Raw genomic sequence first — 23,076 nt, 5'->3', positions numbered from 1 at the left:
ACTTAGGGAAACGTGACCCATAGCTCACTTTTTGGACACTGCCATTCATTTTTAGTGTGACAATAACCCAGTCTGTCATCATTTTCCATCATCTATTATTCTTCTCCAAAAAATGTTTTCTCTTCCACATAGGCATCTCTCTGCATAACTCATTTGTCTCCTCAATCTTCCAAGATCATTTTCTGTTGGGACAATTAGTGCAAGAGAAACATCCCATTTCTTCAGCCCATTTAATTGTTTTCTGCTCAGAGACAAAAAAGCCCACGATGATCAAGAAGCACTCTTTATAAGAGGTTTCACATGATCTTAGATTTCTTTCCATTCCACCTATTGATAGGATTTTTTTAAATTTATTTTTTGAAATGTTTTGCAAGGAAATAGTAACAACATCCCCATAAAAAAAAGCCCCACCATTTCTAGGCTGTGACATTCGCCAACAATACTCCAGGACAGAAGTAGCTTTCCATCCCTTCTTCCCTTCCCAAATTAAAAACAGACAACACAAAAGAAAACAACCCTCTCTGCTCCCCCAAACCTAAAATCCCCCTCCCAAATCTTTGATATTAGATTTTTTTTTTATATTCATAAAGACATTTTATTTTGGGGTTCCTTGATCTTACCAGGTTAAGCAAGAACTAAAGGTTTGTCACATTACCACCAGATTTTCTGGGGCTGAACTGGCACTTTTTGCTGACTGCAAAATTTTAACGTGGTTTAACCTCTGTATTATTATTTTGATTTTTTTTTTTTCACTAACTGATAGTTTGCAGCAGATTGATTGCAGACTGCTTGACTGGAGTTGGTGAGAATATCTGGTGTACAAAAGACCCTGAAATTACCATCTAGACATCACAGGGACTGAAAAGAAAAGTTGTCCTGGCATTGAATAAGCAGCAAAGAAAACCAACACTGATAGGAAATGGGTAAAGGTGTTGAAGAACTGGAGTATATTTTGATTTTTTTTTTTTTAATAAATCCAAAGTACATACATACGTACGTTCTTCCTAGACTAGCAATCCAGTTTGTATAGCTAATCTGCCTAGCTGTCCAGACTATCAACTGGTTTAGCATAATAATAAAACAGATTATTTAATGTCAACAAAGGAAATTAAACAAAATTATAGAGTAAAATGAGATGCATCAGAAATACATCATTAGAGAACAGGTTTGTTTGCTTGTTTTTTAAATGGAGAAAGTTTTCTTTAGCAGTATCTTATCAAGTGACTAATCAGAACCTTACATACACTGAAAACCTGGCTCTTGTGCTATGGATTATTGATTTTACAATAAATAATCAACAAAGCCTCTTGTAAAACAGTGTAAAACAAAACAGACTGCAGCATTTCAGCAAAATAATTTATGATATTTTCAGCAGCCTTTCACTAAACCATAATTTTAGCTTATACAGTGAATAAATTATATTTATGCAAATTCATTTTTCATAATGCATTTTTAAAAACCAACGCATTTCAACACTAATTGTTTAACCAGAAAAAGGACAGACCAGTCGATTAACTGAAAGAAAAATACATCTTAAAGGGAATTAAAACCAAACCAGTGTATTTTTTGCAATCGGACAGTCACACATTAGCCAATGTAATCTGGAGTACATTGCTGGCTTCACTGAAAGAGTAACTGCGTATAAGAATTTTAGGGCATAATTGTAACAAAGAAGTGTTACAACAATATTAGTTTATAAACATTTCTCTCTTGCTCATGGTCTGTAAACTCCTAAGCTCAGTTCCAGCTACTGAGGATTAAAGGTAAGCATCTAAAATTCCATAGTTTACAGTATCAGTGTTGTTTTACCCATTTCTTTAACTACTAGAATTTTTTTGTGGTAAACGTCAACATTCATATGGTTTTAGAAAGGCAGTACCTATGTCCTTTCAATTTAAGTGGATGCAGCAGCCCATTTTAACATTAAGAAACAAATATAGATGAAACACTGCCTCCTCCATCCCAATTCATTTATCAACAAAATAATGAAACTGATTAATTATTTACAGAGAGCTACATAGTATTCAACAAGACTGAGCATTTCAGAATTCTAGCGTTTTTCAGAACTTGATTAAAACTCCACTCCCAGACAACATCCTGCGTTTTTAGAACCTACTCTGAACCATTTCCATTTTCGGGGGACTGGAGCAGGAGCAGGCAAGAGCAGCACTATCGTCCCCATCGCTGCGCCACCGAACCACCCCCGCTCTGCTCCGCTTCACGCGGCCAACTCAAAACCGCAGCACGAAGAGAACGGAAAATGCATCAGCTAAAGAAGGTTTTTGTTACTCTGCTTTTAAAACCAAAGACAATCTGTTCATTCCTATCATACAGTTCAAAAACAGAGATACAGATTTGTAACCTAAGCTTTTCTGCACTGCCTATAAGATGTCCTTCCTCTTATCTTTAAAAGAATATTCTAGTGATAAAACAACTCTTACATACCCACCAAGAGGAAAGGAAGGTTAAAAGTAAGAGGACCTAATTTTGGTTTCCCAACAAAGCAGATGCACAGTAATATTGTATATTTTGATGTGCACATAACTGCTTGTAAAGGACCTCTGGCATATGAATTAAGTTTACAATTAGATAGTGACAAGATACAACATACAGTTGCTCTGAAAGTCCTATGATTTACATAAATTAAAATCTTAAAATAAATGTAAAGAGAGCCTAACAGGATCATTCATTCCAATATAACATCACTAGGGAACATGCCTCAATATCTGCGCTGACAGATTTTACACAACTTCAGCAAAGGCTACGTGGTTGAAACAGGAAGAAATCAGTGTCTAATTTGACTGTTACTCTATGTATTTTTCATTTTTTTTTTCCTCCAATATTATGGATGTCACTATCAGCTTAGTTTTCAAAAAACCTGACAAAGCTATAAATAAATAAATAAATAAAAATCCCAACCAATCAACCACAAAGAAATCCACAAAACAAACCCCACCAAGCACAACCCTAACACGCTGCAGTTCTCCTCCGAGACCCCAAGCGCAGGCTGACTTGGCTGTTCCGTGGCACTTAGCACCTGTGTTTCTAAGAGCTTTGAAGATCCTCTCTGACATAAACACGACTTTGCAGTGCTCTCGTTACCCTTGGCTTCGATGTGGCTTTAATTAGGTCTTATTCGGCTAAGCACTACTGTATGAAAATTCTACTGTGCATTTTGTTTTATTGACTTCATAACGAGATGCCTGGATTGACCTCAGATCTTGCTATGGTGTGAGGGGTTTGGAATTGGCTTAAGTATTTGGTTAAAGAAAAGTCATTTCAAAGACATTAGAGGTTTTTGGCAGTGTTTCTGAAAGCTGCAATTCAAAAGAAATTGCCAAGCACTTGGGAATTCATAGTTGATAGCCTACGTCTCCTACCTTCCCTGTAAAATATTGTGCTTAACGCACGGAACAATCCTTGAGTGTGGCAGTTTTTTCTAACCATGGAACAAACCAACAAATTTTAATTTAAACAGTGTAAAAGGAGTTTAAAAAGTAATTGCAGAGATAAGCTCAGAATCATCTTAGTCTCATAAATTTAAAAAAGAAGTTGCTTAAAATACATCTAAGCAAGTACTCCTGTGAATTCAGCATTTTCACCCGAGTTCTACTTTCCCGACTCCTCATTCCTACTCAGCCAGGAAGAAAGAATACGACATTTACAGAAAAACAAGTCATCATCATCCGATTTAACAACTTCGCATTTCAGCTTTCAGACTCTCTATTAGCAAGACAATGAAAACCAAACAGAAATCCTACGAATCACTGCCTTAATTCAGTTTACTTCTAACAGCATATACAATTGCTTTTTCATTAACAAACTAGTTGTTACACCAACCTGCTCATTTTCTTTATTTGTAAATTCAACGGAACTATCCTCATATCTGTAAAGTAACTACACTGTGAAATTTATAGGAACAGTGTTTTAAATAAATGAAAACAGACTTCTTGTTGCAAACAGTTTTCTGAAACATCTTGATAATAACAAGCCTAGAATTAATTTAATGCATTTGGTGTTACTGTAAGTATCCAAATATTTAACATACAGACAGTGATTTTTCAATTTAAAAAAAAAAAAAAAAAAGCTAATCGTCTTGTAAGGAGGAGATTCTTACACCAAATATATGTGTACATGGAATACAATTGTAGCTATACATATCCTGGCATTGTATTTGTATTTCTAAAATAATAATTTAAATAAGCGATCTTTAAAGAAAAAAAAATCAAGCTTCTTTGAAATGGCCATCATGAGTGTTATGCAATAAGAATATTTAAGAGTGTAATCAGCTTATTCAAGCGGCAGTATTAGGAACATACTTTCTGATAATACTGAAAGAAAAAAGATAATCTTTAAAATTCAAAATTGTCTAGTCTTATGTGCCTAGGATTGGATACTGGCACCTAACCCACTGTCTGGATTCACTTTTGAAAGCCTAGTAACATAGGTGTGCACAAATTGAAATCTACAGGGACCGTAAGCTTACAGTTACAGTATACATCAAATAAAACGTTGTCTTGTGAGCAGCATGCCAAGAAATACTTGAAGGCTAAGCAAATCTCACCCAAACTGCTCAAAAGATGATACTTTTTATCGAACAAGGCATTCATTATTATACAAGTTTATTAAAAATATTAGCAAATGTATACTAATTCCATGGTAAACATTTTCAATAGAAACTTATAGGCTTATGTGAATTAATGTAATATTCCTACAATCTATTTGCACAGAGAGAAAGTTACGGCAAATAAGAAAGTGAGTTCATGAAACTTATCCAACATTGAGATACCAGCCTCAGATCTATGAGGGTTACTTACAAAAATACCATTAATCTTTTTATAATATAATCATATTAATATTAAAATCATATCCAGATAAAGTGTTCCCATAAGGAGCAAATTAATACCCTCATAGACATAAAACCCTCGAGTCAGACTAAAATAAATTATTATCTACAGGCTAAGAAAGAAAGAAAAAAGCCTTTAGGTTATGCTTGGTGAAACACTCATTGCAATATTGTTTGAGCACCTCTCTTGAACATCTTCTGAGTAGACTCAGAAGTTTAAAGACATGTCAGTTATAAATTAAAGGAAAAAACACTTTAGAAAAAAACCCCCACCAATCTGGCATATGTGATTGCAAGCATGAAATACTGGCTCTTTATTTGGAAGGTTTGTCTTTTATTTCAAAAGGGCTAAGATGCTACTACAGATGAACTGGCTACTTTTCTTCCCCTGCCCCTGCCCCATACAAGACACTACAATCCACTGCAAAATCCAATAGGCAATCTAGCATTGTTCCCAAGGCGCGCAATTTGCATCTTTACTAAAGATTAGTCTTACCTTTATACTGAAAGATTAGTGATGCCCTCTCAGAATTTGCCCTCTCTCTAAGTCTCTAATTTTTAAAGAGAAATCAGGTATAGAACATTTTTGCTTTTTTACCAGGCTACTTCACATACACCTCTTCCTCCATGTAAGATGAATAAAGAAAAAATTCTTAGGGAGGGAAGAGAGAGGAAACAGACAGACATGGCAAGACCTTTTTGGGACAGAATTTTGATTTTGTAAAAACAAATAAATAGACAAATAACGTAGATTTAGACAGCCTTCTGAAGCATCTGTAATGCAAATATTACAGAAATGTAGTAACTGCTGATCACAGAACCAGAAGTTCAGACTGATTTGTTTTCATTGTTAAAGCTAAGTGAAATTTGGAGATGACTCCTGGGTTAAGGTAGATCAAAAGACAATCTTGTCATAAATGTAGAGTTATTAACAAAAATATTTTAAAAATATAACCTGATAGTGTCCACTGAAATAATAAGACATCCAAATAATAGCTCTGCAGTGTCAATTTTTTAAGTCACAGTCTTCTGTCAAATGTTGTCTTCTGATACTAGCTTGTATTCTCATACTGGTCTTGATTTTCTTATTCTTGGTGATGCTCAGCCTTCTGATTTTGCTGATCCATTGACAAAGTTGGCTGTAATTTTAAATTAAAGTACAGTAAACAAACGCAGTTTTGCTTCACATGAAAAAAAATATAGAAACTAGACCAGGAAAATAAAAAAAAATAAAAAAAAAAATCAAAAAGCTGAAGTATTTCCTTCAGTTGACATTAACTTGGAGCTAGGTATGTAAAATGTTTAAGAACTTTGGCTGTACAAAGTGGATATGAACAAGAATCAGACAGAAGTTGCTTCTACGCCTAGTCTCCTGTCTCCAGGAGCAACAGATACCTCATCAGAAGTATTAAGAATAAGGAAATACAGAGTGGTCCTACCAACATAATTTCTCTCAGGTTCCAAGGGAACCTTGGTGACTTCCTGAGGTCTAACTTGCATTTAGACCACTGTTTTATTAGCCGCTGACAGACTGAACCCCAGGAATTAAATCTCAATCCTTACTTTTGCAGAAATTATTTCTACAAATTCTCTGGTTTTTGTATCCTTCTTGTGTTCATTTTAAACATGCTACTACATTAAAATTGTCTGTTCTTCTGTTATGAGAAATAGCAAACAGCAATTTGCTATTTACCTGCTCAAAATCACTTCAGGTTTTAGGACTCTACAGTGTCTCCCATAAGACGTTTTTTGAGCTAGGCGGTAGTTAGTCTCTCCCTTTACTGTCATCTTTTTCTGTATCTTTCTGGCAATCGTCTAAGTCTTTTCAGATGGGGTCACCAACATGGCATACAACTTTTGGGATGTGGATGCACACACGGATTTATACAATGGATAGTACATTCTAGCCGAGGGTTTGGGGGTTGGTTTTTTTTATTGCAACAAGAAATTGACCTGATGTTTGCAGGAAAAAAAACCCATTGATTTAAAATCTTTCACGAGACAAATGCTAATTTGAAGTCCATTGTTGTGTACACATAAACTGTGTTTCCTTTCCCCTGCCTCCATAATATGCGTTACTTTGAGCAGCTTAGAAATTTAGGAATTGCATTGCAAATTAGGAATTTGCCATATTTTACTTATTCCATGTTTGCAAGATCTTTCTGCAACTCTCTGCTGTAAGAAATTCAGAATAATTTTGTTTGTAGAATTTGTTACCTCAACAGTTTGTTTATTAATACATCAGCACAAAAACTTGTTGGGCCCCATTGGTAAGCTCTCTTCAGAATGCCAATTGACCATTCTTATACTTTGAATAATTACTAATTAACTAAGTAGTCATCAATGTCTCTTCTTCCAAGACATCTTAGTTTAACCAGGATCTTAGTTTAGTTGTTCTCCATTATTTCTTAAATAATTTTTACTTATTCCTTAGGATTCTTTTTCCTTATTATACAGCGTTGTTGGTATTACACCAGCAAGGCCTGTGCTATATCCTAGACAGTCTGCCATTTCACGCTTACGAGCTTTGCCTGTCATTAGCTTAAGAAGATCAGGCCACAGCATGAAGAGAAGCTGCAACAGGACAGATGGAACAAAGCAGTATGTGAAGGATTTATGGTACACTTAACTTCTAGTCCGTCTTTTGCCAATTAAATCTGAACTTGATTATTTTGGCTACATAATTCGCCACACCTAACAACCTCAAACATATATTCTTTCCCTATACTGTTGGGATTGTACAGACACATTAACTGCAAACGAGTCTGAACGCTCATCTTAAGAGCTGGGGGACAAAAGGAGTCTATTTACCTTCAAGTAGACTAAAGAAATGACTTGCAGCTAATGCCTGCAACTAAACTACTGGCTCCAGTGGAGCCCAAGCTCTCCTTCGGAATATTTCTACAAGCATGAATACTTTTGCAATTAGAAATAAGATAAACTGATAAACAATGTGCAACATCTTTCCACATATGCAGTCAGAGAGCTATAATGCCTGTGCTATTCTTTGTTTTGCCCAGTTGAAGCAAACATGAAGTCAAACTACAGTATCACTTCTGCTATTCCAAGCTGTAATCATCTTGGGAACTTAAGAATTGCACTAATTTTATAAAACAATACAGAAAAGCAATGAAGTTATTCATCTGGAAAGGAGACAAAGATCTGCAAGATTGGAGAAAGAAAAAAGAAAAAAGCACCTGCAGCTACATTCAGAGCGGAAAGGCTGCTCTGGAATGATAAGGAAAAACAATGTTATGAGCACCATTATGGTCTAGAATCTTCCAGTTGGTTTCAGCTACCGCTGACTCAGATAGTAATGTCTGAATGCAAAGAGCTTCAACCCCTTGTGGTAGAATCTAATACATAAAGATCGACTTCAGAAAGAGAGCCAGCCTGTGGTAAAATTCCCCAAGAAACTGGATTTTTCAAACCTCTACCCAGATCTCAGAAGTGATTCCCAATCTTTCATGTGTAACTCTATCCAGTGTTTTATACATAGGTTAACAGGAATATGAAATTTCGCTCTACCAAATCTTCGTAACTCCCATTTAACTCATTTAATTGATATAACATTGGAATCTGGAAATTACACAACGTCATTTAATTAAAAGCCTTTCTCCATTAGTTGTCCTTTGCTAGCTACTATGATGTTCTGTTGGAGTTCTTTTTCAGTGGGTTTGATGTTCTTTACATGATGTGTCTTTACAGAGAAGAACAAACTTAATTTTAATTAAGTCTGAAACATAATAGAAGCAGAATTTATGAAATACAGGAGGGATTTTGGATGATACTTTTTTTTCCTGATGTTAAATAAAAAAAAATTTTTAGCAGCATTGTAAAAGACTGATTTAAAACGGAAGGAAAACCCTGGAATCATTAAGCCTAGTTTCATGAAATATTCCTTGCATTTAGATTAACATAGAGTTCAGTACAGTTAGCACTGTGTGCCATCCAGTTAGCAATATGGAATTCGAGAAGAACATGCCCTAACATTTGTAGAAGCTATATTATCATCTATAGTCTCTGCACGTCTAAAGACAGATGGTTTTGCTCTTTTACAGAAAGGAAAGATATGAGAAGATACATCTGGTATATAAACATCTGGCCTAGAAACAACTTTAAAAAAAGTCTTACGTCACTGACCTCTGTTTGGCTCCTTTTTTGTTCGTTTGTTCTTTGTGTTAGCTATTTTTTTCTTTGGAATCTGGTTCTTAACATGTTCTCTCCATTTCTTCAGCTGAAAATTTATAAATTTCCACATCATCCAGGCCTGCGTTAGACAAACAGCAGCCAGGCAGCCAATCCTAGTAAGATTTGAGATTTTGGAGTCAGTTAGATAAAAGTTTCAGTTAACCACTAATAGACTGCAAATCTGTACCTATTTTATTTTTTCTCCAAAAGTCTACTATAGAAACAATTAAAATCTTCATACCATGGGAAACCAGATGTATCAGAAGGCTTTACCCAAGACAAGGTGTGTCACACAAGAAATGAACGGAAATCGTATGTAAGTATATTGCTAGAAGCAATCATGTTTATCAAGGAGCTGTGACCACAGCTTTCAATGGCTGATAGGAAATTGTGTCATTGAGGCCCCTTCTGCCAAGCAATCTACGAATGAGAAATCATGTAGATTCAAAATCCCTCCCACACACTCAATTACAGGCATTAAATTATAAGGGTGAATGTTAAAGTCATGAGCTTATGCTGACAAAGTAAGAGAATTTTGAAATTAACAAGCAACAATAAAAGATATACAAAAAATATTTTAGGAAGGCACCAAACAAGTAATTAGTTTTAAAATTATGAATATTAATAAAAAATTAATGAGATTATTATCCCAGGCTTTTTGGATAATTATCAACAATTAATTAAAAAAATAAAAAAGTTTCTTTTTTCTTTCTTCCTATTTCTGTTCTACTACTTTTGTGAAAAGAAGATAGAAAAGAGAACAAGATTTCCCTTCCTTTAAATACTCAAGAGGAAAACATCGCTTGGGGAAATTCTTCAAAACACATTATCATCCTGGATTGTTTTATTACAAGATATTTTGAAATGCCACATTATACAAGCATGAATGTCTACTAGCCTTGTTATACCTCACAGGGAGTACATTGAAGTTTCCGTCTGCTATGGAAAAACCTGGATTCTCTACTCTTGCCAGACCAAATCCAAATGTGAGGACAGATAAAGTTAGGGTCAAAAGACGCACCATTACGAAAAGTAAAGCCCAAATGGTAAATCTGAAAACAAAATAATGAAATTAATGTGCTTTCTCCTTTTAGTCCATTTGTTTTCAATAAAGTCAAATGTACAAAGAATGTTTCATTAAAATTCTCTCCGCAACGACAGGGAAATGTCCACGTTGGGGACCAATAATTACAGAAAAACTTGGTCATCTGCAAACATTCAGTCCTGCCTCATTACACCATCTTTTGACTAGAAAGCACAATGAAGTAAAAAGATGCATCTTAAGTTGGCATTCATGCTGTAAGCCATTTATAAAGTAATGGTGATGCTGTAAAGCCAGAAAGCTGACACTAAAGCTGTAATATACATGTGTTAAACAGTTGGAAGATCAAGACAATATATGTAATTTTTAACAGCCAGACGTTTATACGACAAGAAGAAAAGGTAATCAGACAGCTAATACATAACAAGTGACAATTATTTCACTTAATAGCTAACAGAGGAAGATGCCATCCTGCAGATTTTCAGCATTTAGAAGTTTTTGCTATAGGATGTGGCAATAAAACCCTGAAGAACAGTTTTATTAAGCTGACAATAAGTAATTTTGAAAATTGGTATTGTTACCGCCATTACATAAAGATTTCTACTGAAAAAAGACTTCATATCATGTGATTGATGAATGGATTAAAAAAAGACAATAACAATGTGAAAAAAAGTATCCTTCCAAAATTTGCATTTAAAAAAAAAAAATCAGCTTGTTCTGATTTCAAACTTAAAGAAAACGTACTTCAAATCTCTCACAGGATAAGCAAGACTGCTTAAAAAGCAACTCTCTTCACACCCTCCTCCAAAAAAAGATTTTGAGAAAAGCTACAATGTCTGGATGTAGAGCTGTAAGAAGAAACAATAAATTCTGAGCTAGGTAAAATACCTAGTATTTGACACCATGTTGTTCCTACAGCTTATGTTGTAAGTGCTACATGTAATAGAAATAAAACACCCCAAATACTTCTGCAATTCATCAGCTATGAAAACCAATTTCCATTTCCAGTTATTTACACTGTGGTAATATTGCACATGGGATAACTGATTTCCAGCCAAAGACAGACATAGTTGCTTATCTGACCATTAAAGTCAGGAAAATATGTTCTCCTGATCAGTATATTTAGCCTCCATGCTTTTGGATGGCATATAATGAAAAGCAGATAAGCTCATAGCTCCTAAAACCTCGCAATTAAATATGACATACAAGTGAAAAATAAGCTAACTTTCTCCCACTTTCCCTATTTGCATCAGTAAACATTGATTTTTTGCAAAGAACATTTAGCATACCTATTTAAAATGTTAGCTTTAAGGAGCAACACAAATAAATCTTTTGAGAAGACCAGAAAGAACAGCAGCATTACACTGCCTCAAGGGAGGCTGCCTGTATATAAGGGATTGAATGAAAGCAAGCAAGGTGTTCATGATAATCTCTTCCAGCTGGGCAGTCACTCAGAAAAGGAAGAAAGAATAAGAGACAAGAACACATAAATGGGACAAGGCTGCTTTATTCAAACTGCAACCTCCAGAAGTCTTCTCATTCAAGTGGTGAAATGTACCCAGTCCTTCCTAGCATGCCTCACAGTTAAGTATCTCAGCTCCTCCTCTCCTTCCATTCTCAAATGCATTACTTTTATACCTGTTAATTCTCAGAATAGTTAGGAATCTTACTCAAGAGATGCATAACTGAAGATATCTTATCAACTACACGTTTCGAGACATTACCTTCTCTGTTGGGTAGTTATTTCCCTTTCTCACCTTATCAAAAGGAGAGAGACCTACAAGAACTTACAGAGAATGCTGCTTTTATTACTTTTCCGATTAACTGTTTTTAAAAACAAGCGTCCCTACATAAAAACATTTATGAACACTTAAGCAAACAGGCAACTTACAGAATCAGAAGCCAATACATAGATATCCGAGATGGGACTTTAGCAAAAGCTTCAACAAGACCTTATGATGATGATCATGAAGTGGTGTATTTGCTTCCTTGACTCTATGTAATGACAATGACTCGCTCATGAATTCAAAGCAGGTAATAGTGGACATTGAACAAGTAACATTTGCTACCTGAATACTTTTACATACATGCAAATTCATTTATACGTACTTAGAGTAAGCGAAGTTCTGAATTTTAATTAATACATGCAAGATTTACCCTTGTTGCTTGTTTTCATCAATGAAGTAGAAAAGACGTGAGGCATGAAAAATGAGTTCCACTAAGTAGTGAGGTACCATCAGAATTAGCCCCAAATGCTGCAAACTATAAAACAGAAAAGTTAGAAATTTTAATGAAATTACTAAGAAAATAGTTCTATATTCAAAATGGACATGCAAGTACTTACTTTAATAAATAGGCACCAGAGATATGAGCAATGTAAAGGCAAATATAACATAGCTGCCTTGGAATATCTTCCTAAAATTAGAGAAATTATAATAAATGCTCTTACAGTTTAACTATATTGTCCAAAGAAAAAAAATCATATCATTTGTTAGGTTTGATTGTTTTTCACACTACAGTACAAATTTCTGGAAAGACTATCTGAATCAAAATCTACACACCACCTAGACTAAATTAGATAGGAAATGCAAGCAATTAGAATACATAACTAATAAATATCTACATATTCATATTTGTATATTCAGTTATTTATATACTATTTAATAGAAACAAAAATATTAATATGAATAACTGGAAAGAATAGATATTTAATTAACTGTACTGACAACTTCTCTCCATACCTTTCGGATCTTTTGGAAGTATAGCTCCGGCAGCGCATGAAGCCAATAGGCTATCTGGCAAATATAGAAGAATTTTACCTGAAAACTAAACAATAATTCAGGTTAAGAAAACATAAGATAAGTTTTCAAGCTTTCAACATGAGAGACAAGATTTTATTTCATGATCTTAAATTAATTCATTCTGACTCATTATAGTTTATGATTCCTAAATCACAAGAACTGCAAATACAAAACAACTCTGCGGTGAGAGTTTTTTTGAATTAGCATCCATAGTTGGCTTGATAGCAAGTTCTGAATCACCTTTTGAGACAGTAGGAAAGAAAAAACACTAAAAAACTAACACACAGAAACAGTTTATCCTGTTAGCAGTGGAACTCCCTTCCTAAAAAACACGTATTATTCCCCTTCCCTCTATCACACTCGCCAGGGAAAAACTGGGGGGAGGGGCCCACACAAACACCACAATTTTATACATCATCTTAATTAAAAAAAAAAAAAACAAAAAAACCCAAAACAAAACCAAGCTATAAATCCCCTTTAATTTGAAAATTCAGTCTCCAAACAAACATATTTCTTTCGTGTGAAACATTTCAGCAGTCCTGTTATATATCCCATCTTGCAAACACTTTAACTCAGCTACCATGGTTAAGTTAAAGAAAGATAAGAACACATGTGAGTATCTCTTGGATAGATGTTCAATTCATAAAAAACTACCTTTGGATAAAACTGCTGGCAGTTTTCAAACAGAAGAAAGTATTTTCATCTAGTTGTCATTCTTATAAGGTACCAGTGTCACTACCTTATTAGTGGTTCCCTAAAATTTGGGGTAGTTAAATATTCAGTGATTAGAAGTACCAGATTTTTTCAAATTGAAAATAGAACACTTACAGCATACGAGAACGGGGATAATCTTTCCAGAGTGAGCTTGGGTCCATCATGAATTCTTCCTAAAGAAAAAGGTCATTGATTTAAGGACCTTCTTAATACTTTAAGTCTATTTTTTAAATAAAAACAGAAAATAGAGTGACTTACTTCATTCAAAATACTTGCTCCCCATATAAATGAAAACAAGTAGAAAAATGCTAGCTGTCCTGATTCATTGAATTTGCTGTGCTTTGTTTTTGACAAATGCAGACGTCTATTAATTTTCTAGAAACAAAAAGCAGATCAATAAATGTAATTTCTAAAACAAGAAAGCTATTTGGGAGTTAGTGTTCACTCCTGAACTTCTTTTTCTATTTTTTTTTTCTTCCCAAATCTCCCATTCCTCCATCAAAATACATAGCTCCCACCATTTAAGACCTTGATCAGCACTTTGTACGACAATTAGCTTCAATAAGACTTGCCACTATGGGAAAGTTCACATGAAAAATATTCAGATAATGTATTCATACAATGTTTTTTCCCCCCCATAAACAGAGTCATAATGCTAAATTTTTCAAATCTCTTTGCGCACTTAAAAACCATTTGAGCTTCTGTGGCTCAGATGACCTATTTGTGAAGACATTCTAAGACCATTCAATAATAAATTGCCCTCACAATGGCTTTAACAAATTCATTTTACTTTGCAACTGAGTTGGTGTAAATGAGCATGCAATTGAGTTTGAGCTCCCTCTGAGGCAAAGCTCAGCTGACAAACAGAAATCTACTGCTGCAGTAATGTTCATTTTTGATCTTCTGAACATACCTTCTGAATCTAATGCAACAGACCTCATTCACGGATATTTTGAGTAGGGCCTGAACATTTAATGTCTGATTTTACAGAAAAATGTATGTTATATTGATTGAAAGAAAGATTCAGTGGTTTATACCATTAATAAATTAAGGAAATACCATTATAAAAATATCATAGAATCATTTAGGTTGGAAAAGACCCTTAAGATCATTGGGTCCAATCATTAACCTAACACTACCAAGTCCACTGCTAAACCAAGGTCTATTTGCAGTTTTGTCAAAGAACAAAAGGATCGATGATAACAGGGCTTCTAAATGCCAAACCATTCCTTGTACCATGGCTTACACTTACCTTGAAGAAAAACTGTTAGCAACTGATAGCTAAAAATAACATGTTTATAAAAGTAAATTGTATCCCAGTAATAAACTTACATCTAATATGTGCTCCTGGATTATGGCATGCAGATTAATAGCTACGAGCATGTAGAAGAAGATTGTGGCAATGTCTTTTGGACCATAGTCATAAAAATGAAATTGCTCACTGTTGTCATCTAAAAAAAGAAAAAAAGTGTATTTTTACATTCTTATGAATGAGTACTCTGTGCAACTGAGAAAGGGCAGCAGTGACCATTGGTCTTGGAAGTTATGTTAAATCAATACAGGATACTAGTTATTATAAGTTTTACGTTTTTGAAAATTACTTTTTATGCCCGATTAGATAACTTGGATCTTCTTTTCCTTCAATACAATGATATAGTTATAAGTCTAGAACGCACTATTGGGAGCGGTATACACTGAGCTGTAGCTTCCACCTATTTCTTTCATCTAGGCCACCAAAAAAGAAAAAAAAAAAAGAAATAAAGAAAAAAAGAAAGGGGAGGGGACCAAACAAACAACACACCAACACCCTATCCTCTATACTTCGGTAGAGGCCAAATGACATTCCATCTTAAGAAGCATGACTATACTTAGGAAAAAAGAAACTATGTTGTGAGGATAGTATCCCTAGTAGTTCAACACATTGGTAACAAGTTCCCCAGAATTAGTAATATGTTCCTATAAATCAAAAACAAAACTGCCAAAAAAAGAAGAACATTCACACTGTTACAAAAATACTTCAAATGTTTGTATTTACTGTGTTTAAGTGTGGGAGAACTTACAAATGAAATTCAATTTAAAAAAAAAGCATGTATCAGGAGCAGTAGGCCTAAGGAAGCCTTATTTTGTAGGGATGTCTCTCCTTTGGCCCACAAACACCCAACCACCTCACTTTTCTTTATGTATCTAAGACACTGCAACGGAAAAGAAAGAACTTGTACTACAGCTAATCAAGAGCCACGCTCATCCTGATTTACAGGCTAGCATGTCTAACATATACATTCTTCTGCTTTCACTTAAGAGAGAGAATGAATTTGGATGTCTTATCTATACAGCTGCCACTTTCCAGAAACATCAAGGAATTTTCTCATCTTTAAGACTTCTACCCTTTGTCAAACTCTGTGTCGTCCAAACGCAAAACAGCAGAAATACAGACATCAAACAACTTTTTCTTGCTAAAGAAAATTAGGCTAGAAGGTGTCAAGAAAGCAATGACTGCTTCCTGTAACATGAACGGTAGATTAAGGTCCTAATGCACAGGACATCCATATAACCAAGTGTCAGATGTCCTATGTCTATGTTGGAAAGCAGCTTGTGATATAATCAATGAACAAGTAATTGCACAGCAAATGCTATTTCTGCCTGGTCTTTAGCACTATTTTTCAAAATGGACCTTCACTAGTAATATATTCATTGTTTTCAGAGGGCCAGAGTTGAGACCTCAAAATTTCTTGTGCAGAACTCATCCACGCTTCTCATTACAACTAAAGGAAGATAAACCTTGTTCATTCCATTGCATGTATGTGTATACACACACACGCACGCACCAACACTATGACCAAGTCACATCACAGCCACCTTTGTAACTGACACATGGATTTTACTTTTGTCTCCACTACAGGAGATTTCTACTTGGTGCTGCTCAACTATCAGTAAAACAGAAGTCCACTGACTGTGTACGCCTCAAGTGTTCAACATTAAACATCTCAGGAAATATTTGCAAAAAATGATATATATTCATTACTGCAAGCAAAGTTGATCAGTACATTATTTTGAACATATTAAATGCAGTCAGAGTGCTACATTATTTGGAATAGTCACAGCACAGAGGTCTCAAGTTTGGAAGTCAAGATTAGAGCAAAAGTCACAGCTTTTGCTAATTTCTCTTCACCTTAGTTCCCCATCTGAAATAATTCTACCACAATACGTACTTTTTCCAAGACATTGTGCAGAGTAATTCCAGGAAAGAATTGAAATTTATCAATACTATTAAGAAAAATTAAGTTATCAAATAAGGAAATTCCACTAGCTGCTTACCACTCTTGTATATAGTACAGCAGGTACAAAAGATTAAAAAAAGGAAATATTTTGGGGGAAAAAAGAATCAGTACTTTCCCCCTTTGTTATTTAAAAGCACGACTAAATCAGCATACTTGAGAATACTAACGTGATATTTTTGAAATATAAACGACAAATCCATTGCTAATGACATAAGAAATCATGAATAAACAACAGATATATAGAAGATTACCAAAATATTCTGTTACTTGCTAACTCCTCGATTGTATCAAAAACTGGAAAGAATGCATGCTTTTCACATTAAAATGCAAGTTAGTAGGAATGTTAACTATGGGAAAAATAACCCAGTATTATTCACAAGCAACAGAGAAAACACTAGAATGTCTCATATGGTATTATACAGTATTAGTAAATCCAAAAGCAGACAGACAAATATGAGAGTTGTACTATATTATAAAAGTGAATTGAAGTCTTGAGGGGGGAAAAAAAAAAAAGAGTAATTTTTAATAGTTGAACTCTGGCATTACAAGAAAAAAAATAGATTTGATTTAATCTCACCAGTGGTATAGGTGACATTGTATTGCACAGCAACAAAGATGACAGCAAACTTGGCTGGGTTCTGAAATTCAAAAAGAAACAAGGAAAAAGTATAAGATTTTTCAAACAAGCTAGACTATAAACACCCAAAAGTAAAAGATTATGCCATCAACAAATGTTCTCCCACACATGATTTAAATCAAAGAGGTCCCGAAAGTGTTATTCATCTCCCACAAATGTGGAGGCTCACCTTGTTGCAAATCCTTTAACATTTGCTGCATAGGGTCAGGACTTGAATTATGACCTTTTAGCTAGGAATCAAATTACTCACTGTTCTACTAAATAACATTTTAAAGTGTTTAGAAGCATAAATGGCTTTAATTTATTTCAAAAGTTAAAAGACTCTCTAAATTAAATCAGATGGAAAGTTTTGCCTAACTTTGCAAGATATTAAAAAAAGCAATGTTCTGGCTAAGTGTCCATATAAACAGATGGAGTATTCAAAACATCATAGTAGAATTGTAAGATATGCCAGTTTCTTCTATGATAAATCAAGCATTTTCTAATAATCACAGTACAATCAAAGGAGCCAAATACTTTTATGTTACTTTTTCTCCAGTGGCAAAACTAGTTGTTTTTTTCAAAACACAAAACAAAAAACCCCCAACACTTTCAGCCAACCCTGCCTTCTCACAATGTCTTCCCATTCCCCTGCTGCAGTATATTTAGCCCTTTGCTGTAACAATGGAATGTTTATAATGTGGATTACTGTATGACCCTACAACCGAGTGATAAGAGGTAAATATGTTTGCTTAGTTTAGTTGAAAACATTTAATTACCTGGTTTGCACAACTTCAAAAACAAGCAGTTGTGCTGATGTAACTGAAAGAGTGGTAAGCTATAACACAGGGATATAAGTAGAAGGGAAGAAAAAAAACAAACAAACAAACACACACACACGGGTTCCTTTGCTGCAAAAACAAAACAAAACAAAACAATATGGAATTACATCCTACACTGCCAATAGCAAATAAATCTATTATGTTTGCAAGCACTCAGTTATCTAGTTCATAAATCAGAGAACTACAACAGGCATAATCTGAAAACTGATGTAATAAAATATATTCTCGTGTCTTTTACATTTTCTCTTAAACTGATCTTCACAGATATGACTTAAAACACAGGAACAGAAACTGAAAGAAGAATGCTGTTTTCCTCAGTTGTTACACCATCTAATGTCTGAAAGTGTAACTAAGAACATTCAGGAGTATAAAAAACAAGCATTAATTTATCCAGCTACAAAGTAAGTGAGAGCCACAATAATGCAAAAGAAGATCCTCTGTAGCAAGAAAAGGGAGGAGAAGGCAAATCGCTTCAGTACACTGGGAGTGCACCTGTGAAATTAAGCAGTAGAGGAGTCATAATACTGAAGAGCACTTTTAAGAGGACTTCTCATTAAGGAAAACGAAAGTACCAATTTTTCTGGCATACAAAATTGACTTTCAGACACTGCAGTTCTACGAACAATTTAACCTTTTGTAACCAGCACTACCATCAAAAGGAGCAATCCTGCCTTTCTCTTTACTGCCAGTTGCTTCTTGTCTCTGTCTCACACTTGTGCCATCAAAAGTAGTGGTGTGGTGAATTGCCCGGGAAAATTATACAAGTTAAAATTGACCCAGCAAAACAGGAGGGAGGAGAAAACCCTATTAATCTTAACATAGATGAATTTCCTAATATGCTGCACTGCTCAGCTACAGAAGTTCTTTTGTGTGCTTGATGGGGTGAATAAACAGCCAGAGCATCAATACCAACTTAAAATGTTCATGGAGTAAGAGTGTGAAAAATCCATTGCCAACTGCTCCTGGAAGGACAAGGAAAATATAGATAGTTACATAGGTATCGATGTCATCAGCACCCAGCTAAAACAAGCATGCTTGCTTTCAGTAAGTCATCACTCAGGACCCACAGCAACAGTCTCCCTTGTAGAAGGGCACTCAGACAGGACCATGGAACTTCAAGCAGACTCCTTCATTAGGCAGCTTTCCTGAGAATAAGCTTTTTCTTTTTTAATGCTCTTTGGGAGAAGAGGGTGGTAAGAATCTTTGCTAGAGCCCAGCAAGTTAGCTTTTCTGTTTGTCTACAAAGCACACAACATAATACTACAAGCATTTCACTCTGCTGGAAGTATGGGAGCCCCATTAAGTCATAATCTGTGGTAAGATAGCCACAGGTACAAGGATGATGTAAATCGTTCTAGGAGGAAAGAAACTGCATGAAACTCTAAGATGATACTAGAAGCCTACAAAGAATCATAAATACTAAAAGAAAGATTTCTTTGGAAGAAGTGGCCCACTCTGTTGTCAAGAAAAGGAATAGGATTGGGCACGCGAAAGACTATAAATATTTCCAGATAAGGAAGAAAATAACAATTAACACACCAAAATTTGTCTGCCACTTTTCAGTATGTTATAATCAGAGTGAATCTCCCTACACACATCTACAGACCTCATAATAATCAGCAAAGTTAAGGTATGGGAAAGTATAATTACAGTGGATAAACAACCTTATGTGTAAGAATTCCCCTTAAAGAAGTTCTTATAATTCCATTTATGACTTTCTAATGCTCATTTCTAATTTTAACATACTGATTGGTTTTTTGGATGGTCTCATGGATATGGGCAATTAAACACCACCTAGAAAAGAAAACACTGTATTTACTATAATACTTTGTAAGCCCAAGCAAATCATTCAATAGATAGTCAACTGTGAAAAGCTTCATTTACACATTCTTTAGCTTATTAGTGTATAACCTATGGTACCATGGGCTAGATGTGGAAATCTGTCATTGACAGATGCATCTGAAATCACAGTAAACATAAAATGCTGTGAAAAGCACTGATTAAAAAAAAAAGAAAAAGCTGCCCTCCAGTGCTTGAAACTTAAAATCTAAAAATAATTTCACTTTAATACGGAGAGGAAATCAAAACCAAAAGAAAATAGACATAACAGCTGTGTAGGCAAGTTCAGTAACACTTATGAAGCACTCAATATAGAACCACGATATGTGACCAAAATTTCCTGGAAAAACATCAATAGTTTTGTTAGTCTGGCAGACTGGATTACCCATTATAAAGATGATACAAGACCTAGACAGTGAACAACAGAAATACAGATTTCATTCAAATAACTCTGGTATGCTCTTCTGCAGTGAATGAGGCAGAGGTATAATACAGAGGTCTAACCTGTTACCTACACCACTGTTCCTCTGCATAACAAATGCAAGATGTCTCAATCAAAAAAGTAATTTTTGCATCAAAAAGGAGATGCAGATGTTTAGATTCTACAATAAGAAGTATAATAGTATATATTCAAACCAGCTCAATAAAAACATATCACAAGCTACCCTAGAGTCTAGTCTGCATTTGAACTTTTAGAATTAGGCTGACTAGAAATGAGATAATTTGCTAATTATCCTTGGGTGTAACTAATATTAACTCACTCTTTTTCCTTTAAAAGAAATCACTTTCATCAAAATAATGCTCAGCCTGGGGGAGCCACACAGTCTCCTCCAATACCTGTAGAATTACACAAATAAAACTTCTGTGGTAAATACAAAGCCCGAGTTAAGACAACTAGAAATCAGAGATGGAACTCCAGAAAACATACTCATTTTCAACAGCAAAAAGACACAGAGCAATATCTTTTAAAAAGTACCATATATAAAGTTACATAAAAACTTCCATTTGAGATCCCAAACTGGGTTTACTTTATCCCAAGTGCAAACATTTACTTTCTTTCTCAAAGCCTTTACTCACCTGAGCTGCCAAGCCCCTAGCTCTGTTTTTTTTATCCCAAGACTGAGTTCTGCATTTCATATATTAACTTTTATGACATACTCCTCCATAGATGGCACAGACCTCAACACTGCATTTGTCCACCATTTAGAAGGTAATTATCTGACCATCACAACTGCTTTCTCTATTTCTGTCCAGTATCCTTAAAGTTTTCAGAAGTGGGTCAAGATATATATATATATATATATAAAAAAAAAGACATAGCATCTACACGTAAGTATTTTATCTCAGAATTTAACAGTACTTTTAATTTAAAATTACCTGATTTTTAATCTTATCTAACTGATGGGAAATGTTGAAATATTTCAGTAAAGTATTAAACTTGTAATAACAATAATATTTCAGTAAAGCATTTGTCTATCGAGAATTTAAACTCTATTTACCAAGCCTTATCCCATACTCAACACCAACATAAAATATTCATGTAGCAACACACACAAGGCTTTTGTCCCAAAAGTGGGAAAAAAGATGCCTAAGACAGACGCCTAATCCATCACCCCAAAAACTAATAAGCAACTTGCACATGGAAATAAACTTTACGATAACTTTCAAATACAAAGGTAAAGAGGAATTCAGAGGTTAGGCTGAGACTGTCTAATTCCACATTTTTCTTCAGATTATCCATCGCTAGGGAGCTGAGCCAACGACTGCAATAGACTGAGCAGAGGTGCAAAAGGGTGACTAGCAGTTTTGAACTACCCTCTCGTCAAGCATGCTCAAAGCAGCAGAGACGGGCTGAAACCCTCTTTATAACAGTGTTCCTAACTGCTTTACTACGTGGGCTTTTGAACAGGGTGGGGGGAAAAAGAAAAAAGTAAATAGACACAACAAAGAGACATAAACCGACACTGCTTTAAGCAAGGGGGCTTGAGGATCTTTATAACTCGGGAGGCTGGAACTGAGTAAAAGGGAGCTTACGGGAGGGTGCTAGGAATGAAACATATGCAGAGATGAAGGAAAACCGGACGAGAAACCAGCAGCACCCTGACAGGAGCGGGTAAGAGGGGTGGCACGGTGAGGGCGGGAGCTGGCAGAGCTCCGCAGGGGCGGCACTAGCAGCACATGAGCTGAGGCAGCGCAGAGGAAACGAAACTTGCTGCACGCAGCAGAGAGCCGGGACGTGGCGAGGAGGGGACCCGAGCAGGGTGCCACGGAGCTAGGCCTCGGGGCAGAGAAGAAAAAGGGACATAACCCTGCAGGGGAGAAGGGAAAAGGCACGCGGAGGGAGTGGGGCAGAGCTGCTTGGCAGCCAGGCTGAAACGAACGGGAGGGATGCACGGGAGGGACGCGCTGGCGCAGCTCCAGAGCGGGAAGCCAACGGTCCTGCCCCGCAGCAGGACCAGGTGCTGCTCGACTCGGCAACCACCGGCCCCCTCACCCCGCCCAGTACCTCAAGCACGAACACCACCAGGAAGCCCATCACCAGGCCGGACGCGGTATCTGCATGGTTCTGAATGACAAACTCGTGGCTGAGCACGGCCGGGCTCCTGATTTTCCTGCGGAACCTCATGGCGGTGACAGCTGCCGGGCCTGGGCTGGGCCGCGCCGCCCCGCCGAGGGGAGCAGCACCTCTCCCGGCTCCTCAGCAACCACTACCTCAAGCCCGGTAAACACCGCCGGCCCAAAAAGCCCCCCCCCCGAGTTTCGGCCAATCAAACTTAAGAGCGCTTATGATTGGCAGTGCTGGCAACTAATCGCTAGGCGGTCTGGGAGAGCGGTTTCTAAGGCGGCCGTGCTTCGGGGGCGGTTGAGCACTTGCGGCGGGAGACGGCGTCCGATATGAGTGACACG

The 23,076-nt window shown here is 36.0% G+C and overlaps 1 protein-coding gene across 3 annotated transcripts; it reads right to left on the bottom strand.

The window, feature by feature from the left end:
• Positions 1-924: 924 nt before the first annotated feature.
• On the bottom strand, positions 925-23,059 carry LOC104019931 (translocating chain-associated membrane protein 1). 3 transcript variants are annotated; one of them, XR_015702875.1, is made up of 11 exons: positions 22,676-23,059; positions 17,450-17,510; positions 14,927-15,045; positions 13,853-13,969; positions 13,709-13,767; positions 12,821-12,905; positions 12,424-12,494; positions 12,237-12,341; positions 9,936-10,089; positions 8,990-9,150; positions 925-5,985 (listed from the first exon to the last, which is right to left on the bottom strand). XR_015702875.1 is itself a non-coding variant. In XM_087749453.1 (11 exons), the coding sequence occupies exons 1-11, from the start codon at positions 22,793-22,795 to the stop codon at positions 5,948-5,950; spliced, it is 1,080 nt and encodes a 359-aa protein (XP_087605579.1). In that variant the 5' UTR covers positions 22,796-23,054; the 3' UTR covers positions 925-5,947. The 3 variants fall into 3 exon arrangements, 2 of the variants coding, with proteins under 2 accessions (XP_087605579.1, XP_087605580.1); XM_087749453.1 differs by having other exon boundaries at positions 9,946-10,089; positions 22,676-23,054; XM_087749454.1 differs by lacking the exon at positions 9,936-10,089.
• Between the last annotated feature and the right edge of the window lie 17 nt (positions 23,060-23,076).

This window comes from Nipponia nippon, unplaced genomic scaffold (genome assembly GCF_047370975.1).
Source record: "Nipponia nippon isolate SJK-2023a ecotype South Korea unplaced genomic scaffold, ASM4737097v1 scaffold_13, whole genome shotgun sequence".
NCBI classification, from domain to species: domain Eukaryota; kingdom Metazoa; phylum Chordata; class Aves; order Pelecaniformes; family Threskiornithidae; genus Nipponia; species Nipponia nippon.
This window is presented reverse-complemented; position numbering and strand designations above follow the sequence as displayed.

Coding starts and splice junctions, on each gene's coding strand:
- LOC104019931 (XM_087749453.1), bottom strand. CDS start 22,795: ATGAGGTTCCGCAGGAAAATCAGGAGCCCGGCCGTGCTCAGCCACGAG. Junction 12,495..12,820: donor ACTTCCAAAAGATCCGAAAG/GTATGGAGAGAA, acceptor CTCTAATTTTAG/GAAGATATTCCAAGGCAGCT. Junction 5,986..8,989: donor AAAAAAGGAGCCAAACAGAG/GTCAGTGACGTA, acceptor TTAAAATTACAG/CCAACTTTGTCAATGGATCA.